Source organism: Scyliorhinus canicula, chromosome 5, assembly GCF_902713615.1.
Source record: "Scyliorhinus canicula chromosome 5, sScyCan1.1, whole genome shotgun sequence".
Lineage (NCBI taxonomy): Eukaryota > Metazoa > Chordata > Chondrichthyes > Carcharhiniformes > Scyliorhinidae > Scyliorhinus > Scyliorhinus canicula.
The window spans coordinates 13,462,371-13,486,133 of NC_052150.1; the positions used below are offsets into that span (position 1 = coordinate 13,462,371).

General features: G+C 48.6%; 1 protein-coding gene across 1 annotated transcript in view; it reads right to left on the reverse strand.

Moving 5' to 3' along the window:
• Window positions 1-1,684: 1,684 nt before the first annotated feature.
• LOC119965580 (myosin VIIA and Rab interacting protein) overlaps window positions 1,685-23,763 on the reverse strand; it is a 415,287-nt gene continuing 393,208 nt past the window's right edge. Inside the window, 4 exon segments of the mRNA XM_038796372.1 lie at window positions 1,685-1,885; window positions 7,421-7,542; window positions 19,462-19,522; window positions 19,624-19,725. Coding sequence (XP_038652300.1) covers window positions 1,868-1,885; window positions 7,421-7,542; window positions 19,462-19,522; window positions 19,624-19,725 — 303 coding nt within the window. The 3' untranslated portion in view covers window positions 1,685-1,867.

A 23,763-nucleotide genomic window follows, 5' to 3' on the forward strand; every position in this document is an offset into this window, starting at 1 on the left:
GTGTGCGGCTGGAAGAGGTTAGAGAGAAAGGGAGGGGCGAGGCCATGGAGGCCTTACCCGTCCATGTAAAATTGCAGATTGGTCAGGGGTGGGCATGAAGGTGGTGAGAAGGCCTCCTGGGAAATATCACAACCCCCACCCTGGCTACAGGGGCAAGGAAGGAGGTTGGGACTGGACGAGTTGCTCTTGCAGTGCGCCTGCATGGATACGATGGGCTGCATGGTCTGCCATTCAGAAACCATTCAGTAATTCTATGAAAGGTCCAATGTTTCCAAGGCGCTGGCATCTCTTCTGATGTCTGACTATAGCTTGCACGTAACATTTGTTAAACCCCAACACAATTCAAAATGAAACAACGGCTCAAGAAGCAGGATTTCAACACTGTATTTCCCCCGGATCGCACGCACTGTTTTAGTTCGACATTGTGGAACTGTGCATGGGGCTGTCAAGTTAAAACAAACATGGCCAAGAAGAACAGCTGTATTCTGCAAGCTAACATTTCTCTGTTAGGAGTAGGGCAAGAACGCACATAACAGGGTCCAGCAACCGTCAAAAACCTCTTGTGCAACTGGCAAGGCACCGGGTTCTTGTGCCTTTGTCCAGCATTTGCAGAGAATCATATGTCTCAAATGGCCTGACCGATCAGACCTGTGCAGGATGTCAAACTTGGTCTCCCCTCGACAGTCAAGGCATCTTCCAGACGTGCTTTCTTTCCTTACGTCAAAGGCGTTATGTAAATGAAATATATTGTCGGTGTTGTACACGGGGGCGTTTTCTGAGAAGGCATCAGGATTGGAAAGATTTAATCAAATTGCCAGTCCATCTGAGCACTAATTCACCCACTGAGTTATGCCCAAGGTTTCCCTAATCCAGCATGAAACACGCAACGGCATTCATCAGTGGGTGAATCATGCTGAATGCTGACTAATTGTTGAGTTGCCATGCTCACATTCTATCTGGAGTGTGCGAACCTTTGCCACTCATTAATGCCTGTCCTCTCAAGCCAATCATTCTTTCTCGGTAAGCTCAGACACTTGTGGTTGCTTTTTTCTTCCCACTGTTATACTTCAGCATCCCTGCTCCTATACCTGAGGGAAGTGTTTAATTCCTCTACCACTTTTTTCCCCCACAAAGTGATTTCCCCCCCCCCCCCCCCCCCCCCCCACCCCCCCCCCTCCCCGGCCCAAAAGCAACAAAAATATATTCATCAGCAACATCTTGCTCATCATTCCACAAAGTCCAATCGGAAGTCCTTTGGACCCCAATGTAAAAGTAAATTCGGTTAACATTCGAGACCAAAATCATTTGTATGAAAATAAATGTGCACGATAAAATAACATTTTAAAAAAGATTCAATTATCTCGCCGCTCCAAGGGAACCCTCACCAATGAATTGACAGCAGCTAACAATATGGCTGAGGTACCTCTTACCCCCCCCAGGTTTTTTTTTGACAATTCAATTGAATAAGATAATACAGTTGGCAAATCACTTACAAGTAACCTTGCTTCCAACTACATCGAGTTTGTGCTACCATGTAAAGACAAATCACATACTTGACGATCACAAGTTCTGTACAGCAAACACATCAAAGTGCTTTTCAAATGGGAGGGCCAGCGTTAGGGAGGCCAGTCGCCATTCTCAAAAGTTCTCTTTGAAATTAAGGCAAAACATTATTTTTTTTTTTAACCACAGTAAAGGTACAATCCTGAAGGATCACAAGCGTGAATTCAGGGAGGTATCCGGTGAGAGTCGGTTCCTATGGGATTTTCAGAAGCAGTGGCAGGTAATAATTTCCATGGCTGTTGTATCAAGGCACTCTAGTGGACAGCCAGAGGCAGTGAGTTATCTTCAGAGTGGTGTCCAGTTCTCAGTAAGGTAAAAACACCTGGAGCAAGGGAGAGAGAAATAATTCATTGAGCAGTCAAGGTTTAGAAGTGGAGCGGGTGGGGGAGAACACGACAACAATTGTGGAAATCGGAAATAAAGGCAGAAAATGCTGGGAATACTGCACAGGTTTGGCCACATATGTGGAGGGAGAAACAGAGCTAATATTTCAGGTTGATTATTTCTTTCCTCAGCACTAAAGGATGGCGCCTCTGAGAGTTCCGGCAAAACAGTCATTGCCTTTGTCCACAGGTACTGTTGGGGGCTCCTGAATATCTCCAGCACTTTCTGCTTTACGTATGTGCAAAAACAGACTTTGACGGCTCCTTCAGCCAGGGGCCTGTCCTGCTTTGGGTGAGCGGAGAGCCCACTGAATCATCCTCCGCAGGTACACGGTGAGGCCACCTCCCTGCATTGCAGATGCTGCCAGCAGAGTTCCACGATTGTTGGTCCTGGCACCTCTGTACTCAGCTGACCCTGTTCATTAATCCTCTACCCTGCATCACGTAAACCTTTCACTCGCCACAGATGCTGCCTGACCCGCTGAGTATTTCCAGCATATTTTTGTTTCAATTTCACCTTTCTAGCACCCATACTTTCCCTAGCTCCCCGCTCATATTAAGGTCAATTATGTGGCAGCGCGGCACCCCAGTGACAACTTTTACTTCACTGTCCTGGTCTGCATTTAGGTTTGGGCCGCGCACAGGAAAGGTGAAAGGCCCAACAGGAGCTCAGGAGTTCTGTCGCCCTCTTCGGAGGGCTGGATCTTACCATGGGTTTCGAGACCCCAACTTCAGGATCAAGTGGGATCCGGCGCCTGCAATTTGCTAGAAGCACGCTCGTTGGCACAATCTTCCTGGAGCTAGCCTCCCCTTAGGCCTACTAAGGATGACAGGCAGGCTGCTGATGCTGTCAGCCCTGTCACATGGCCCGCAGCTCTGGAGCCTGGCCAGGAGTGATGGGCGCTGCTGAGGCAGGATGGAAACTGCGAGTGTGCTTCAACATGGAGGCAACAAATACAATGCTGTCAGACAAGAATTGAAGTGCATAAGTTGGGAACATAGGCTGTCAGGGAAGGACACAAGTGAAATGTGGAACTTGTTCAAGGAACAGGTACTGCGTGTTTTTGATAAGTATGGCTTTGTCAGGCAGGGAAGAAATGGTCGAGTGAGGGAACCATGGTTGACAAGAGAGGTTGAATGCCTTGTTAAGAGGAAGGAGACTTATGCAAGGCTGAAGAAACAAGGTTCAGACAGGGTGCTGGAGGGGTACAGACAGCCAGGAGGGAACTGAAGAAAGGGATTAGGAGAACTAAGAGAGGGCATGAAAAATCTTTGGCAGGTAGGATCAAGGAAACCCCCAAGGCCTTTTACACATATGTGAGAAATATGAGAATGACTAGAGCGAGGGTAGGTCCGATCAAGGACAGTAACGGGAGATTGCGTATTGAGTCTTAAGAGATAGGAGAGGTCTTCAACAAGTATTTTTCTTCAGTATTTACAAACGAGAGGGGCCATATTGTTGGAGAGGACAATGTGAAACAGACTGGTAAGCTCGAGGAGATACTTGTTAGGAAGGAAGATGTGTTGGGCATTTTGAAAATCTTGAGGATAGACAAGTCCCCCGGGCCTGACGGGATATATCCAAGGATTCTATGGGAAGCAAGAAATGAAATTGCAGAGCCGTTGGCAATGATCTTTTCGTCCTCGCTGTCAACAGGGGTGGTACCAGAGGATTGGAGAGTGGTGAATGTCGTGCCCCTGTTCAAAAAAGGGAATAGGGATAACCCTGGGAATTACAGGCCAGTTAGTCTTACTTCGGTGGTAGGCAAAGTAATGGAAAAGGTACTGAGGGATAGGATTTCTAAGCATCTGGAAAGACACTGCTTAATTAGGGATAGTCAGCACGGATTTGTGAGGGGTAGGTCTTGCCTTACAAGTCTTATTGACTTCTTTGAGGAGGTGACCAAGCATGTGGATGAAGGTAAAGCAGTGGATGTAGTGTACATGGATTTTAGTAAGGCATTTGATAAGGTTCCCCATGGTAGGCTTATGCAGAAAGTAAGGAGCATGGGATAGTGGGAAATTTGGCCAGTTGGATAACGAACTGGCTAACCGATAGAAGACAGAGTGTGATGGTGGATGGCAAATATTCAGCCTGGAGCCCAGTTACTAGTGGCGTACCGCAGGGATCAGTTCTGGGTCCTCTGCTGTTTGTGATTTTCATTAATGACTTGGATGAGGGAGCTAAAGTGTGGGTCAGTAAATTTGCAGATGATACGAAGATTGGTGGAGTTGTGGATAGTGAGGAGGGCTGTTGTCGGCTGCAAAGAGACAGATAGGATGCAGAGCTGGGCTGAGAAGTGGCAGATGGAGTTTAACCCTGAAAAGTGTGAGGTTGTCCATTTTGGAAGGACAAATATGAATGCGGAATATAGGGTTAACGGTAGGGTTCTTGGCAATGTGGAGGAGCAGAGAGATCTTGGGGTCTCTGTTCATAGATCTTTGAAAGTTGCCACTCAAGTGGATAGAGCTGTGAAGAAGGCCTATGGTGTGCTAGCGTTCATTAACAGAGGGATTGAATTTAAGAGCCGTGAGGTGATGATGCAGCTGTTCAAAACCTTGGTAAGGCCACATTTGGAGTACTGTGTGCAGTTCTGGTCACCTCATTTAGGAAGGATGTGGAAGCTTTGGAAAAGGTGCAAAGGAAATTTACCAGGATGTTGCCTGGAATGGAGAGGAGGTCTTACGAGGAAAGGTTGAGGGTGCTAGGCCTTTTCTCATTAGAACGGAGAAGGATGAGGGGCGACGTGATAGAGGGTTATAAGATGATCAGGGGAATAGGTAGAGTAGACAGTCAGAGACTTTTACCCCGGATGGAACAAACCATTACAAGGGGACATAAATTTAAGGTGAATGGTGGAAGATATAGGGGGGATGTCAGAGGTAGGTTCTTTACCCAGAGAGTAGTGGGGGCATGGAATGCACTGCCTGTGGAAGTAGTTGAGTCGGAAACGTTAGGGACCTTCAAGCGGCTATTGGATAGGTACATGGATTAGGGCAGAATAATAGAGTGTAGATTAATTTGTTCTTAAGGGCAGCATGGTAGCATTGTGGATAGCACAACTGCTTCACAGCTCCAGGGTCCCAAGTTCGATTTCGACTTGGGTCACTGTCTGTGCAGAGTCTGCACGTTCTCCCCGTGTCTGCGTGGGTTTCCTCCAGGTGCTCCGGTTTCCTCCCACAGTCCAAAGATGTGCAGGTTGGGTGGATTGGCCATGATAAACTGCCCTTAGTGTCCAAAATTCTATGATTAACCTCGGACAAAAGTTCGGCACAACATCGTGGGCCGAAGGGCCTGTTCTGTGCTGTATTTCTCTATCTCTAACTGCATGCGGCAATGTGGGATATAAACCAGTGTCACATCTTTGATCAAAGGTTTGGAATGGGGTTTACTAGAGCAAATGAGGGAGACATGTAAATGACCATGTTCTATAAAATATAGAATGGACTGGTGGGAACTGACAAAAACAGGTATCCGCTGCCATTCGGTAATGACAAAACACAAGGTAACCGTCCACACAAACGGCAAAGACCATTTCTTTCCAAGACAGTGGGACATACATAGAACATAGAACATAGAACACTACAGCGCAGTACGGGCCCTTCGGCCCTCGATGTTGCGCCGACCTGTGAAACCATCTGAAGCCTATCTGACCTACACTATTCCATTTTCATCCATATGTCTATCCAGTGACCACTTAAATGCCCTTAAAGTTGGCGAGTCTACTACTGTTGCAGGCAGGGCGTTCCACACCCCGACTACTCTCTGAGTAAAGAAACTGCCTCTGACATCTGTCCTATATCTCTCACCCCTCAATTTAAAGCTATGTCCCCTCGTGTTGGTCATCACCATCCGAGGAAAAAGACTTTCACTGTCCACCCTATCTAACCCCTCTGGGACGGGATCTTATGGTACCTCCAGCGACGCACTCTCCACCGCGGGTTTCCCGGTAGCGAGGGGCGCGTCCAACCAGAAATCCCATTGACAATGGCGGGACCAGAAGATCCCACCACCGGCGAGCCGTCTCCCGCGGCCGCGAAACACGCCGCTGAGGGAGAGGAAAATCCCGCTCCGTGAATCAACAATCTTTCTCCCCAAGAACAATCCCTCAATGGAACGAACTGCCAAAGGAAATAGTCACAGTCCCATGACTGGAAAATCCTCAAAGACCCAGTTTTAGATTAGGCCCATTTTTAAGCTTTCCGTTACCAGGACTACCACCTCAGCAGGTCAGGTCTGGCTGAGGTGGCGCTCACCACATTAAGAAATGTTGGTGGAATACGGATGTTAGTCGGTGATGCCGGCACAACCAACGGAGAAGTGGAAAGGCCCACTGAAAGCGCGATGAATGTAAACACTGAGGCAGATAGAAGCCAGTCAAACCCCTGGGAGTAGGGGGAAAATCCCTCTGGAAGATTAGGTTGGGCCCTAGGTGTGGTTTTTCCTGCCCGTGAACCACTGGGGCATGGAGTGCCAGCCTGTCAGAGAGGTGCGGCCTTTAGTGGACAAAAAGGCCACACATTTGCCCCTCACTGGGGCCTCAACCAGTTCATTTGCCGCCAGGATGTAAGGCTGCCAATCCCGTTCGCTGCCCGCTCCGGGGAAATTTTCCCAGCCCCCCCACCTCCCCCCACCTGCATTGATCCCATCTCCATGGGACAGAGAAAACGCAATCCAGTGCGCCGGTTGTGAAAGTTCGGTCTTAGTCTTTTGCCTCAGTCAATTCTTGAATTGAATTAAGGAAAGCAAAAAAGCGATCAAAGGCAATCACTGTGATCCAACAGGGTGCACCTGCTGTTATGTTGGACTGAAAGCAACAGGCCTTTCCCAGGACAGGATTGGGCAGGATTATAGATTTGATAGAGGTGTTCAAAGCACCAGGGATCCGGACAGAGCAGATAGGGAGAAAATGTTCTCATTGGTGGAAGGATCAAGAACGAGAGGGCGGCGATTGAAGCTAACTGGCGAAAACCTCAATGGAGGCATCAGGAGAAACGGGTTCGAGGCAGCGAGTGGCTGGGATTTGGGATACGCTGCCTGAGTGCGCGGTGGGGGGGGGGGGGGGGGGGGGGGGGGGAGATTCAATTGAGGCTTTCAAGAGGGGTGTGGATTTTTATCTGCAAAGCGTACAGGAGGAGAATGCCGGGAGAGTGGCACCAGGTACAATGTTCATTGGAGAACTGGATTTTCCAGTACCGCCATGTTGAAAAGAAAATGGCGTTGGAGGCAGCTCGCCAAGGTCTATGACGCTTCGTATGGCTCGACTGCCCCTGCCCCCCTCCCCACCTCCCTCCGCCCCTGCTACTGGGAAACCTGCTGCAGGGGCCACCTTTGGCGGGATTGAAAGATCTCACTGGCGGGAAGGGCTGGAAAATCCCGCTCGACGGGCTGAATGGCCTCCTGCAGTGCAGTCAGGGGCCCATTGTGGTTTAATTCTGAAACGTTAGAAAATTGATGAACTTTGAAAGCTTACTGCAGGATTTTCAATCATGCTTGTGTCTTCTTTTAGGTTGTGCCGTGATGTTGGATCTTGGAAGGAGCCATTCCTGCTGTATGTCCTGATAGACATGCCCGGAGCATTGTGAACTGCCTCCCCTGCAATAGTTAGATACAAAGAAAATAGTCAGCAAAGGCACCTTAGCCACCTGAGTTTAAACATTCACTCCCCCCCCCCACCCTCCCCCCCCCACCCACCCACCCTCCCCACCCACCCACCCTCCCCCCCCCACCCACCCTCCCCCCCCCCCCACCCTCCCCCCCCACCCCCACCCTCCCCCCCCCACCACCGATACAGTGGCAGCCGTGTGTACCATCAACGAGGTGCACTGCAGCAACTCACCAAGTCTCCATCGACAGCACCTTCCAAACCTGCAACCTCAGCAAATGCATGGGAACACCACCGTCTGTACGTCCCCTCCAAGTCACATTCCTGGGACTATATCGCCATTCCTTCACTGTTGCTGGGCCAAAATCCTGGAATCAACTTCCTAACACCACTGTGGATGTGCCTACAGCACATGGACTGTAGAAGGTGGTTTACCACCACTTGCTAAAGGTGAATAAGGAATGGGCTAGAATTGCTGAGCCCTTTGGCCGGAAGAATTTTAAAAATCAAAATCACTTATCCATAGAATTCCTACACTGCAGGAGGAGGCCATTCACCCATCGAGTCTGCACCAACCCTCCCAAAGAGCTCTCTACCCAGGCCTACTTCCCCACCCTATCCTCATAACCCTGCACATTGATCATGGCCAATCCACCTAATTCGCACATCTTTGGGCTGTGGGAGGAAACCGGAGCACCCTGAGGAAACCCACGCATACACGGGGAGAACGTGTAGACTCCGCACAGTCAGCCAAGGCCGGAATTGAACCCGGATCCCTGGCGCTGTGAGACAGCATTGCTAACCACTGTGCTATCTGGAATGTGAAGAGGAGGAAACTGAGAGGATCAAAGCGGGAAGTGAATCAGGGACAGATGCAAATCAGTGTTAGTCCCAGCTCAGTTGGTAGCACCCCTGAAGCAGAAGGTTCTGAGTTAAAGTCACGCTGAGGGAGCACTACAGCGTTAGAACCGGTTGTCTTCCAGGTGCGGTGTTAAACTGGGGCCTCATCTGCTCTCTTGGGTAGACATAAAAGATCCCAGGACACCAGTTTCAAGAAGAGCAGTCGAGTTTAAGCCAGTGCTCTTGTTAATATTTATCCCTTAACCAAAATCACAAAGAGAGATAATCTGGTCATTAACACAGTGCTACTTGTGGGAGCTTGCTGTGATCAGATTGGTTGCCGAATCTCTTAAATTGGGTGTTACGCACTTTAGAATGTCTTGGGGCTCATGCAAGGCACTCCTGTTTATGATTTCAAATCTTTAACAGCTCATGTTTCCCCTTCAAGCATTTGCAGTTAGGTCTATGAAATGTGATATCAGCGTAATTAGACCATAAGGCTTTAAACTTCAAAGAATGTTTCACATGAGCTTTGAATTCTTTCCCTCATATCCTACTTGAACGCTTTGTTGAAGTGATTCCCTTCTCTGAAAGTCTGTATGTCAGTCGATCGGCAAATCAAATATAACTATCAATGCGGGTTTGCGATAGCGTCCGATCCATCAGTTAGGAGGGGATTAAGGAATTATGTAAATCATAGGAAAAAGTTGAGAAGGATATGGCTGCACAGACGGAGGGGTGGGTGAGGGACTGAAACTAAAGTGTAAAGGTTAATGGATGTTTCCTGGATATGCAAGATGCAGGGAATGCTGTGGTCCACAAATCTGTTCTGGGACTCCAATTGGTTTTCCATTGTTTTAAAGACTTGGATGAAGGCAGGGGAGGAACGATATCGAAGTCACAGAATAATACAGCGCAGGAGAGGCTCTTCTGCCCATCGAGTCTGCACCGCGCATGAAAGATACCCGATCTGCCCACCTAATCCCATTTGCCAGCACTTGGCCCATAGCCTCGAATGTTAACACGTGCCAAGTGTGTATCCAGTTACTTTGTAAAGGATGTGAGGGAACTCGCTTCTACCACCATCCCAGGCAGTGCATTCCAGACCATCAACACCCTCTGGGTAAAAATGTTTTTCCTCAAGTCCCCCTAAACCTCCTGCCCCTCACCTTGAACTTGTGTCCCCTCATGACAGACCCTTCAACTAAGGGGGAAACAGCTGCTCCCTATCGACACCCCTCATAATCTTGTACACCTCGATCAGGTCACCCCTCAGTCGTCTCTGCTCCAGCGAGAACAACCCAAGCCTATCCAACCTTTCTTTTCACAATAACTTCATTGCAGTGTTAATGTAAGCCTATTTTGTGACAATAAAGATTATTATTATTCATAACTTAAATGTTCCATCCTAGGAAACATCCTGTTGAATCATCTCTGCACCCCCTTCCAGTGCAATCACATCCTTCCTATAATGTGGCGACCAGAATAGCACACAGTGCTCCAGCTGTGGCCTCACCAACGTTCCATACAACTCCAACTTGACCTCCTTGCTTTTGTAATCTATGCCATGATCGATAAAGACAAGTGTCCCACATGCCTTTTACGCCACCAATTAACCTGCCCTCTACCTTCAGAGATCTATGGACAAACACGCCAAGATCCCTTTATTCCTCGGAACTTCCCAGTGTCAGGCCATTCATTGAATACTTCCTTGTCAAATTACTCCTTCCAAAGCACCCCTCACATTTCAGGATTTAAATTCCATATACCACTTTTCTGGGCAGCACGGTAGCACAAGTGGCTAGCACTGTGGCTTCACAGCTCCAGGGTCCCAGGTTAGATTCCCCGCTGGGTCACTGTCTGTGCGGAGTCTGCACGTTCTCCCCGTGTCTGCGTGGGTTTCCTCCGGGTACTCCGGTTTCCTCCCATAGTGCTAAGACATGCAGGTTAGGTGGATTGGCCATGATAAATTGCCCTTAGTGACCAAAAAGGTTTGGAGGGGTTATTGGGTTATGGGAATAGGGTGGAAGTGAGGGCGGTGCAGACTCGATGGGCCGAATGGCCTCCTTCTGCACTGTATGTCCTATGTTCTGCCCATTTGACCATCTCATCTATATCTTCCAAGACACTCAACCTCACTGTTAATGATGAGGTTTTTTTTTTTAACAAAGAGGGTAGTTGATGCCTCGATCTTGTTGCTGGAGGAGGTGGTAGAAGCAGGCACGATAGTAATGTTTCAGGGCTTCTTGACAAACACATGAATAGGATGGGAATAGAGGGAAAGTGATGCTGGAAGCGCAGAAGGTTTTAGTTTAGACGGGCAGCATGGTCGGTGCAGGCTTGGAGGGCCGAAGGGCCTGTTCCTGTGCTGCACTTTTCCTTGTTCTTTGTTCCCGCCCACTCCCACTTCCCTCGATATCCTGCAAGACCAAAAAATATGTCCACCCCAACCTTAAATATATCATACGCTGCAGGAAAGGATGCCCCGAAGCGTGGTACATTGGCGAGACCATGCAGACACTGCGACAATGAATGAACGGGCATCGTGCGACAATCACCACGATTGTACCACGAAGGAGGCAGGAATGTTCCCTTCCAGTCGGGGAACACTTCAGCAGTCAAGGGCATTCAGCCTCTGATCTCCGGGTAAGCGTTCTTCAAGGCGGTCTTCAGGACACGCGACAACGCAGATTTGCCGAGCAAAAACTCATAGCTAAGTTCCGCACGCATGAGTGCGGCCTCAACCGGGATCTTGGATTCATGTCGCATTACATTCACCCCCCACCATCTGGCCTGGACTTGCAAAATTCCACCAAATGTTCTGGCTTGAGACAATTCACACCTCTTTAACCTGGGGTTACCCCTCTCTCTGGATCTGTAATGATTTGATTACCCGCAAATGCTCGCATTCCAAGCATTGTCCAGCATCTCTGACTTTGTCTATATAAATGCTTCTGGATCATACCTCTCCAGTCACCTGAAGAAGGAGCGGTGCTCCGAAAGCTCGTGTTTGAAACAAACCTGTTGGACTTTAACTTGGTGTTGTAAACCTTCTTACTGTGCTCACCCCAGTCCAACGCCGGAATCTCCACATCATTAAATATATTCACTGTTGGAGCATTCACAACCCTCTGGATTGGAGAATTCCAAAGATTCACAACCCTTTGCGTGAAGACATTTCTCCTCATGCTAGTCCTAACCCCTTCTCCTGAGACAGAGCCCCCATGTATTAGATTCCCAGAACAGCAGAAATAATCTCTCAGCGTCCATCCTATCAGAGCTCTTTCAGAATTTTGTAGATTCAATGAGGTTGCCTCTCATTCTTCAAAACCACAGAGAATATAAAGCCAATTTACTCAGCCTCGCATCGCAGGACAATTTAATTTTTATTTGTTCAAGGGATGTGGGCGTCGCTGGCTGGGCCCATCTCTGAGGGCATTTAAGAGTCAACCATATTGCTGTGGATCTGGAGTCATTTCTAGGCCAGGCAAGGACGACATATATACTTCCCTAAAGGACACTGGTGAAAACCAGATGGGTTTTACGACAATCAACAATGGTTCCATGGTTCATCGTTAGGCCTTTAAATCCAGATATTTATTGAATTCAAATTTTACCATCTGTATGGTGGGATTCGAACTCTGGTCCCCAGACCACTATTTACCCTGGTTTTCTGGGTTACTAACCCATCGACAATATCACCATGACACTGCCTCCCTGGGGACCAATCCAGTGAACCTTTGCTGTGCTGCCTCCAACCCGCAGGTATATCTTTTCCTAAACTTACTGCCCACAGTACTCTCGATCCAGTCTCATCAAAACCCTGTAGCAAGACTTCTTTATTCGCCGTGCCGGCAGCATGGTAGCACAGTGGTTAGCACTGTGGCTTCACAGCGCCAGGCTCCCAGGTTCGATTCCCGGCTTGGGTCACTGTCTGAGTGGAGTCTGCACGTTCTCCCCGGGTCTCCATGGGTTTCCTCCAGTTGCTCCGGTTTCTTCCCACAAGTCCCAAAAGACGCGCTAATAGGTAATTTGGACATTCTGAAATCGCCCTCCGTGTACCCGAACAGGTGCCGGAATGTGGCGACTAGGGGCTTTTCACAGCAACTTCAGTGCAGTGTTAATGTAAGCCAACTTGTGACAATAAAGATTATTATTATTATTATTAACCCAATTTCTCTGTGCGTCTTGAAGCACGGAATACTGGTGGTATAGATGATGGGGAAGAGGCAGAAAGCAAAAGGTGTAAAGAGAAACAAGAAAGGAGTGTGAAAACAAAGGAGAATGGGCACAGAAGTGGCCAAGAAATGGACTGGGGAAGTAGAAAGGAGTAGGGAATAAGTAAAACGAAGCAGGCTTTGGGATATTTAGTTTTGCTCCGGCACGAAGGGGTTGCCTTGGGAGGACTCCGAGATGGGTAAAGACAGCCGCAGAATGTGAAGAGTTAATAAGCTGTTCCTGGCTAGAGCTAGGGTTCTTCATTCTTGTAGGTTCATCTTTGATGCTTATGAAGACTGTCTGAATCATGACTTTATCATTACATATCGTGAATAGAGTTTGACAAAAGATGCAATCCTTCTCGTAAAATGACAGTCTTTCTATGGAGGTCATTAATCACCTGAAAAATCATCTTGAAATGGCTACTAATGAAAGGTGTCCTAGTTTTAAGTAACGATTCAAAGTCAGTGTGCAACATTGCAAAAAGCATCTTAATTAATTGTTAGCATTAAGAATACTCTCTTCAGACTTTGCAGAGTGTCTAATTAATCATTTTGAGTTCCATTTACAGAAAGGTTAGAATCATTAACTATCAAACGTCAAAAAAGTGCAGTGAGACAGGCACTAATCTACTCTGCTTTAGGAGCGACATGTGGTATTTTTAGACAGCCGCTAAACTTTCAGAGTTGATAAAGTTCTGAGTTTCCTGTGACAGTCTAAGATAGGTTTCTACAACAAGACCTTGCCTTTATAAACCAGAAGTGGTATCTTCTCAATGGGCTGGATATTACAGTTCCTCACCAGGCCTGTTTTCCTCAGGGTGGTTATGTAAAATAGGACTGTCAGCCGACCCACCCCATAATATGCTGAGGTTGGCAGCCTGCCAGTCATTTTGAAAAAGGTAATTAATGGCCATTTGAGCTTGTTAACAAGCCAATTGACATGTATATTATGCTGCCCATATCATAATAAGATTGGCAAGGGCAGGCAGGCAGGCAGGCAGCGTGGGAGAATCGCAGAAGGGCCCCCCGACAAAATTCACGCCCCACTCGATTCTCTCCCCCCCCCCCGCCCCCCCCCCCCCCCCCCGGCTCGGAAGAATCGCTGCTTGCCATTTTTCACGGCGACCGGCGATTCTCCGACCGGGATGGGCCGTGCGGCCTGCCGTTCGTGGCCGTTTCATGACGGTGACAAACACACCTGGTCGCTGCCGTCATGAAACGGGAGTGAGAAGCCCGTTTGGGGCTTGTAGGTGGCCTGTTGGGGAAAGAGCACCACGACTGTGCTCGGGAGGGGACAGGCCCGCGATCGGTGCCCACCGATCGTCGGGCCGGCGTCCAAATCGGACGCACTATTTCCCCTCCGCCGCCCCGCAAGATCAAGCCACCACGCATGTGCGGGTTGGAGCCGGCCAACCTGCGCATGCGCGGCTGATGTCATCAGGCGTGACGCCCCCGCGGCCGAGAGCTATGGAGCGCCGCTCCTAGCCCCGCCGGGAGGGGAGAATAGGGGGCGAGGAGCGGCCTCCGAGGCCGTCGTGAAACTCGGCCGAGTGCACGACTGCCCTCCAGATTTTTCCCGGGAGCGGAGAATTCCGCCCATTGTCTTTTTAACCCAAATGGTCAAGAGGCGGGAAGGAAGGTGTACTTCCTGATCCTGGCGTCCTGTGCCCTTCAGGGACACTTCCCTCCACCAAGATGTTACCCCCTCCCTTTGATCCTTCCTACCATCAGCTCTCAAGGGCGGGACTTCATCCCGCTGAGGGACAGAAGTCCGACCCTCAACTGCTTAAGGTCGCCATCAGCGCGTAATGTGTTATTGCTGTAGAGACCGGGGGGTGGGGGGGGAAATTTCCTTCTGGGAGGTGCAGGGGTATTGTGGAGATGGTGGTGGGGGGAGAGGGGGGCAAGCAATACGACGCATGTAAAATTCAGCCCTATGTGTTCGAGGTGCACACCCAAGTGGTACCTATTTTTAAATCAGCCTGCTAACGTTACCGTGGCTTTGCAATATACTATCAAACTCATCACAATGGTGTGCATCAGCACAAAACATACAGGTCTAACAATAAAGTAACTAATTCCTTCCTTTACAATTAAAAGTATAATAACAAATATTAAAAATATGAGGTACAGTGTCCAATCTGAGCCTGAAATTAACTTCAAATCCCATTCCTCGCCCGTAGCTAAGATGATATATTTCTACATCCACAGCATTACCTACCTAAACTTTCATTCATCCCCTCTGACATTCAAATCATTAAATGTTTTTATTACCTCAAGACTCAAGTTCATACATCAGCAGCTTCTTGAATATTTCCCTATGCAAACCCAACTTGCCAAATGTACTGCTGCACTCATCCCTCCTCAACCATCTTGTCCCAGTTCATCTCTGTAACTTTCTCAGTCTTGTTCCTTAATGGTGATGTCTTCTGTTAGAACTCAGACAGCCAACTGGTGAAGGACAGAGTGCTCCCTCCCCTTCTAAACTCAACAAGCTTTAACTGATCGGGGCGCCTGCCGCAATATCATGCATTTCCAAACAACAACCCCTTTCGGCCTGCTCCGAGGCACATGGGCAGAGGTTGCGGTGGGAAAATCTGGATTGGGAAAACTATCCTTTTGGAAGGCTTGCTTCTGCATCACATCAGAGGGAGACGAATCAACAGTAAAGGACGCAAGGAATTAAACTAGGCGCAATCGGAAAAATGCATTCGCAGGATATTTAGAGATTGGTAGCGAAGCAATAAAGCAAAATTACACAGGGTGGGGCCAAAAGGGCAGGCACATCTGCCAACAATTAAGGAACGTTGGGAAGAGGGGTGGGCGTGCAAGAGCTCAGCAAGTTATTAATCCACAATATCCTGGCTTGGGCTGACAAGTGGCGAGTAACATTGGTGCCAGGCGATGACCATCTCCTGCAAGAGAGAATCTAACCATCGCCCCTTGACATTCAATGGCATTACCATCACCGAGTCCCTCATGATCAACATCCTGGGAGTTCCCATTGATCAGACACTGAACTGGACTATCCATATAAATAACTCACCTCCTGCCCCCCCCTCCCCAAGCCTGTCCACCAACTACAAACACAAAGTCAGGTGTGTGTTGGAATACTCTCCACTTGCCTGGATGAGCGCGGTTCCAACAACACTCAAGAAGCTCAACACCATCCAGGACAAAGCAGCCCCATTTGATTGGCACCCTTTCCACAAACATTTACTCCCTCCGCCACTGACACACAGCAGCAGCTGTGTGTGCCATCTACAAAATGCGCTTGCAGGAGTTCACCAAGGCACCTTTCAAACCCATGACTGCCTCCACCTAGAACAACGGCAGCAGATACATGGGCATTCTACCACTTCCAAGTTCTCCTCCAAATCACTCACCGTCCTGACTTGAAGATTTGAATACTCCAGCACTCGCTGGGTCAAAATCCTGGAACGCCCCTCCCTCACAGCATGGTGGGTGTACCTACACATCTGGGACCTTAGCGGTTCAAGAAAGGGATCGCCACCATCTCCTCAAGGGCAATTCGGGATGGGCAATCAATGCTGGCATGGCCAGTGATGCTCACATCCCATAAAGAAATGTTTTAAAAACACCACCCAGTGATTTTGTGGTTACTGGGCAAGGTTGTAAACAGCAGTGCCTTGGGCAAGTTGTGGAGATGCCGGCGTTGGACTGGGGTGAGCACAGTAAGAAGTCTTACAACACCAGGTTAAAGTCCAACAGGTTTGTTTCAAACACTAGCTTTCGGAGCGCAGCTCCTTCTTCAGGTAAATGGAGAGGTATGTTCCGGAAACATTTATATAGACAAAGTCAGAAATGCTGGACAATGATTTGGGCTCGGATGGGACACCAAGGTTGTACACCATCTGATTTAACCTGAATGAGCTTTCCCATGGAGGCAATTAAAAAGTCCGGGGCAGAGCTTTTGGTCAGATCCGAGTAAAGATTCCTGATTCGGTGTTACAGCTAACACTTCTCATTGGTCTTTCAATACTGATATCCTCAGGCAGACTTTGCGCATTCGTAGGGCAGCACGGTAGCATTGTGGATAGCACAATTGCTTCACAGCTCCAGGGTCCCAGGTTCGATTCCGGCTTGGGTCACTGTCTGTGCGGAGTCTGCACATCCTCCCCGTGTGTGCGTGGGTTTCCTCCAGGTGCTCCGGTTTCCTCCCACAGTCCAAAGATGTGCGGGTTAGGTGGATTGGCCATGATAAATTGCCCGTAGTGTCCAAATTTGCCCTTAGTGTTGGGTGGGGTTACTGAGTTATGAGGATAGGGTGGAGGTGTTGACCTTGGTAGGGGTAGGATGCTCTTTCCAAGAGCCGTTGCAGACTCGATGGGCCGAATGGCCTCCTTCTGCACTGTAAATTCTATGTAATATCGATCTTTCATCTATGTAACCAATTAACGACAAACATCTGTTTCTGTCATTGCGATTGATGTGTTGGGTACTCTGGATCTGTGGAGACTGCGTTTACCTTAGCAGTAACATCAACAGGCTACCAACACTTGTAGAAGTACAACTCTATTTTATTTAGCTACGAGCTGTTAAACATACTTGCACTGTGGGTCGACACTGTGTTATATTGACTGAAGACCTATGCCTAACCTGACCAGCCTATACTGCTAGCACATGGTAGATGTTCGTGCTCCTGACTGCGGGCTCTGTCTGTCTTAGAGGCTGCATCCCGAATGAGTGGGAAAACTAGTGCCCTCTGGCTTTATAGTGACCGTGCCCTAACTGGTGATTGGTTGCTGTGTTGTGTGTGTTGATTGGTCTTGCAGTGTGTCAGTCAGTGTGTGTCTCTGCACCATTATATACTGATGTGTATATTATGACAGCGATGTGGAATATCTGGGAAGCTGGTCACATTTGTTAGTTCTGAATTGAGCTTTCAGATCTCCACAGTGAAAAACACTGCCACAAATTAAATTCATCAAAATGCATCAATTTGATCTTTTAATTGAAGATCTTTCTGTAAATGATGCAAGTATTTCAAGCTTTCTTATATGAACTAGAAGTGATGGCGGGACATAGGGGCTTCGTTCAGTATTTATGATCCAGAGATCCAGTGTGGAGCAGAAGGCAAACACTCTTAGCTCTTTCTTAGATTTGCAATTTAGCTCGAATGAGGTTTTGTTATGAGAAACATAATCTTTTCCCATTGAGACTCCTGCACCATTAAATGATGGTTCCATTAGCAAGTACATTTTGTGGAAGGGGAAAAGAGGTTTATTGATTGGTGAAGAACCTGTAACAAAAATAAATCGCACAGGTAAGGAGACGGACTGCTTGATTCTTCTTCAATTATAATTGTGTGGGAGCTGCCACATGTTGGAAATCAGGATAATCTTCATGGAATAAAGTTACACTGACATGAAAACTTCATAACGATTGCATTAAAGAAGTGCTCGGCCATGTATAAAGCAACGAGGAAGAGAATTTGAGTTGTGTTTCAGTAGAGGGTTATAAAATGCTACAAATTTGGGGATGGTTAAGGGAGGTAGAGGAGGACAGAGAGGGTCAGCCATAATTGTGCTGAATAGTGGAACAGGCTCAAAGGGTCAAATGGCTTAGTCCTGCTCCTGTGTTAGATATGCTTTGAAAGCTTTAAAACAAGCGAGTGGGGGCCTAAATGATGCCAAAATATGCATTGTGAAAGCTTAAGTGATTCATAATCTCATTAAAGAACATACCATGTTTTTGCATCGCGTAGCCCAGGTCAGTATTTATCTGCCCTTAAAACACTAACTGATAGTTTTGAGTCTACATAACTCATGTAGTCCCTAAAGAGGGCTGTCAGACTTAACTACAGATCAAGCTTTGAGTACGCTCCAACTTAGTTCCTCCTGAATCATGTCAAGTGATGTACATATCATCCTTGTATACACACTTAAGGGACTGACAATAGGTTTGCATGTGGCACTCCTCTATTTACTTCTAAAGGACAATTGTCAGGGGTGGTTATATAATATATATAATCTTAGCTTTGTTGCTTCACAGCGCCAGGGACCTGGGTGCGATTCCCGCCTTCATAGAATTTACAGTGCAGAAGGAGGCCACCCGGCCCATCGAGTCTGCACCGGCTCCCGGAAAGAGCATCCCAGCCAAGGTCAACACCTCCACCCTATCCCCATAATCCAGTAACCCCACCCAACACTAAGGGCAATTCTGACACTAAGGGCAATTTATCATGGCCAATCCACCTAACCTGCACATCTTTGGACTGTGGGAGGAAACCGGAGCACCCGGAGGAAACCCACGCACACACGGGGAGGATGTGCAGACTCCGCACAGACAGTGACCCAAACCGGAATCAAACCTGGGACCCTGGAGCTGTGAAGCAATTGTGCTAACCACAATGCTACCATGCTGCCCAGTGACTTGGGTCACTGTCTGTGCGGAGTCTGCAAGTTCTCGCCATGTCTGCGTGTGTTTCCTCCGGGTGCTCCGGTTTCCTCCCACAAGTCCTGAAAGACGTGCTGTTAGTTGAATTGGACATTCTGAATTCTCCCTCTGTGTACCCGAACAGGCGCCGGAATGTGGCGACTGGGGGGATTTTCACAGTAACTTCATGGCGGTATAACGCAAACTTACTTGTGACATTAATACAGATTATTATTATTATTTGTTTATATACAACTCCTCAAAATTATACAAAAGTTCCCCTTTAAGTATGTTCAATCTTATGAACGAGGCAATAGATAAGGTTCATGTATTGGTGACGAAAAGGCAATTATAATGAACAATTATCTGACTTTTTGTCATGCCTATTCTAAATGTTTTAATGAACTGTTAGAACTGAAGAGATACTAAAAGCACGCTGCCTGCTAATACCTTGCATTGGTGGGGCTGGCAGCTTTCTTCTCTGTTGCCTCGAAGAATCAATGGTCTCTGTCTGAAACAAAACATAAAAGGTGCACTCCCACCATCAAGCCAGTTTAACAGGAGATGTTAATTATTTCACTTACAGTCTCAACATCCAAGCTCTCCCTTTACCTTCGCATCTGGCTGGTTCCGTTTCTTTAGCAGTCGCTCACAGGGAACCACGTTTAAACCCGCCACATTCAGAGCTGAAATTCTGCGTTCAATATCTGAAACCTGTCAGATGGATAAATGACAAACAATGTGATATTAACTATGAACAATAGAGAGTAACTATAGACAGACTATCTCAGTCCCTCCCGTTTGGAGAGTGAAAGCGCTCACATCACATCACATTATGTATTTTTGTTTCTGCCTTTCTAATAAGAACGATTCAGGAAATAGTGCAAGTCTAATTTCCTCGTGAAACATATCTCAAATTTGCACATTCGCCTTTTACCAAAACCTGCTTGTGCTCAGTCTGATGTGTAACCTCAGTACCTTGCTTGACAGAGGGATGAATTTCAAACCCCACCTTCAGTCCATCCCTAAAACAGTGGGTGGGAATTGCCAGCTCTTCCTGATAGCGGGAAGTTCTGGTCCTGCAGAAGGCTACCACCCCCATGACGGGGCAGGTGAGCCATACCAAACGCCGGAGACTTTGGTGGGTCCGGCACATCCTGAAATCACACCATTGCCCATCTCTGTCCCCACCTTACCTCGAACAACAATGAACCATTTGTTTCAAAAGAGAAAACGCTGGAAAATCTCAGCAGGTCTGGCAGCATCTGTAGGGAGAGAAAGGAGCTAACGTTTCGAATCCAAATGACTCTTTGTCACAGCTAACAGACAAAGTGGGAAATATTTATACTGTGGAATGAGAATGTCAGACAGCAGAGAAAGTTTTAGTTTCTCTGCTGTTTGGCCTTTCACATCTTTTGTTCTCTCTGGGGACTGCCATTAACACTCTTTCCCCTTGGTATCTGTGGCCATTAGCACCCGGTTTCCCTGGGTTTCTGTGGCTATGACTCATCTTTCATTCTCACTCCACAGTATAAATATTTCCTACTTTCTCTGTCTGTTAGCTTTGACAAAGAGTCATCGGACTCAAAACTCTAGCTCTGTTCTCTCCCTACAGATGCTGCCAGACCTGCTGAGATTATACACCATTTTCTCTTCCATTTCAGATTCCAGCATCCGCAGTAATTTGCTTTTAATTATTTGTTTTATGCTTTGCCACCTTCAGACCTTAATTTTCCAATATCCTCATTGGCAGCAGGCCCAACTACACACTTTACAAACTCCAACTCATCCAGATCTGGGCCATTTCTGTCCCAAACTTCAGAAGGTCCCGCTCCACTATCGTCAAGTTCCACTCACTTCTAGAAAGCACAACGGTGCCTACACTTCCTCAGGAAACTAAGGAAATTCAGCATGTCCACACTGACTCTTACCAGCTTTTACAGATGCACCATAGAAAGCATCCTATCGGGCTGCATCACAGCCTGGTATGGCAACTGCTCGGCCCAAGACCGCAAGAAACTTCAGAGAGCCGTGAACACAGCTTAGTCCAGCACACAAACCCGCCTCCCATCCATTGACTCAATTTACACCTCCCGCTGCCTTGGGAAAGGGGGCAGCATTATCAAAGACCCCTCCCACCTGGCTTATTCACTCTTCCACCATCTACCATTGGGCAGGAGATACAGAAATCTGAGAACATGCACAAATAGATTCAAAAACAGCTTCTTCCCCACTGTTACCAGACTCCTAAACGACCCTCTTATGGACTGACCTCATTAAAACTACACCCCTGTATGCTTCACCTGATGCCGGTGTCTATGTATTTACATTGTGTGCCTTGTGCTGCCCTATTACATATTTTCTTTTCATGTACTAAATGATCTGTTTGAGCTGCTCGCAAAAAAATACTTTTCACTGTATCTCGGTACACGTGACAATAAACAAATCCAATCCAATCCTTCAGTGAATCCTTGGAAATTTTCATCCTCGTCTACAAATCCTCCCAAGATTCACCATGTTCTTCCTAGCCTTTACAACATCTTGCTAGTGTTGTGCACTGGGACAAGGGTTTACTCTCTCACCTTGCATTCTCTCATCTACTGTCAGTTTCCCCATTCACTCCATTTTATCAATCGGCAGTACAACCTTGAACTACTTTGCTCCTACACTCTGGAAAGCTTTGCCTGAATTCCGCTGCCTCGCTAAATCACTCCGCAACCTCATAGCCAGTGAAGCACTTGCAAAGTGTAGTCACTCTTGCAATGCTGGGATGTTGAGTCAGTAGATGACTGTCCCAGAAATGTAATAGCTTCTGTCATAAAACTCGAAATAAAAAAGTGGAAACTTTAATCACACGTAGCTTCCTCGAGGCTCAGGTGATGGCAGAAGCCTGTTATTGATAATCGAAAATGAATTTTATTTCTTAGTCAGCTCTGGGGTTCGTTCACAACGGAAAAGACCACCAACAATAAAATCTTGCATTTATATAGGGGGGGCAATTTTCTGAGCCCCGTGCCGGGCCGGAGAAGCGGAGCAACCGCGCCACGACTCCCCAACGCCGGCAAGCGATTCGCCGAGGTGCGGAGAATCGGCACCATTTGCGCGTTTTGTGCGGCGCCGGCCGCGGGAATCGACGGGGCCGCCGATTCTCCGGCCCGGATGGGCCGAGCGGTCGCTCTGACATGACAGAGTCCTGCCGGCGCCGTTCACCCCTGGTCGCTGCCAGTGGGAACTCTGCGGGAACGGTCAGGGGGCGGCCTGTGGGTTGGGGGGGGAGAGGGGGGCCCCCTCACTGGGGGAGTGGCCTCCGATGGTGTCTGGCCCGCGATCGGGGCCCACCGATCGGCGGACCGGCCTCTCTGTCGACGGGCCTCCTTATCTCCGACGGCAATGCTTTATTCCCGTACCAGCCTCCCCGGACAGGCGCCGGAATGTGGCGACTAGGGGCTTTTCACAGTAACTTCATTGAAGCCTACTCATGACAATAAGCGATTTTCATTCTCATTCCCTGCGCCATTTTTGTGCGGGGCGGCCTGGGGGAGAATGGCCACTGCGCATGGGCTAGTTAGAGCCTGGCCTACTGCACATGCGCGGGACCCAGACGCGGCGCCAGGTCTCTGATGCTGCGCCGAGGCCCCGCCCCCGCAAATCGCGCCACACCCCTGCCAGTCCGACGGAGGGCGGAGAATAGGGGTCTGGGAACGGGCGCCGGCTCCGGAGTAAAAAACTCCGGTTTTTACTCCGGCATCGGCACTTAGACTCCCGTTGGGAGAATCCCGCCCAGGATCTTTAATGTTGTGAAGATGATGTACAAGAACAATCGGGATATATTAGAGCAGATGACCACAAACTCAGTCAAGTGATAGTTTTTGAATAGATTTGAAGGCATACCAGGTCGAGATGGACACTTGCTCATCTTCCTTCCCCGATGCACTTGGTTATGAAGTAGTCATGAATTGCATGTTTGACATGCAAATTAGGCGGAGTAGGCCGCCGGCCCCTCGAGCCTGCTCCACTATTCAATAACATAATAATAGCGACCTCGACTCCACATCCCTGCCTACCCGGATAACCTTTGCTCATCAAGAATCTATCTAGCTCTGCCTTAAAGATATTCAAAGACTCTGGGCGCGATTCCCCGCCCCCCACACCGGGTGGGAGAATAGCGGGAGGGCCTCCCGACATTTTTAACGCCCCCCTGCTATTCTCCCCCCCTCCACGCCCGACCCACGGCACGAATCGCCGCTCGACGTTTTTTACGGCGAGCGGCGATTCTCCGAGGCCGATGGGCCGATGGGCCGAGCGGCCGGGCCTTCACGCCCGTTTCACCACGGCAGCAAACACACCTGCTCGCTGCCGTCGTGAAACGGGCGCCAGATGCCCGTTTGGGGCATCTGGTAGCCCGATTGGCACGGCAGTACCACGGCCGTGCCAAGGGGGGCATAGGCCCGCAATCGGTGCCCACCGATCGCAGGACATGCGTCCATAACGGACGCACTCTTTTCCCTCCGCCGCCCCGCAAGATTAAGCCGCCACGTCTTGCGGGGTGGCTGAGGGAAAAGACGCCAACTGCGCATGCGCGGGTTGGCGTTGTCCAGCCTGCGCATGCGCGGCTGACGTCATCGGCCACGTGACGCTTGGCGTGAGGCCTTGACGACCGTCGTCAAGGCCGCGCCGCCGTGACGGACGGGGCCGCGCTCCTAGCCCCGCACGGTGGGGAGAATTGGCCCCGGAAGTGGCCGTGAAGGCTGC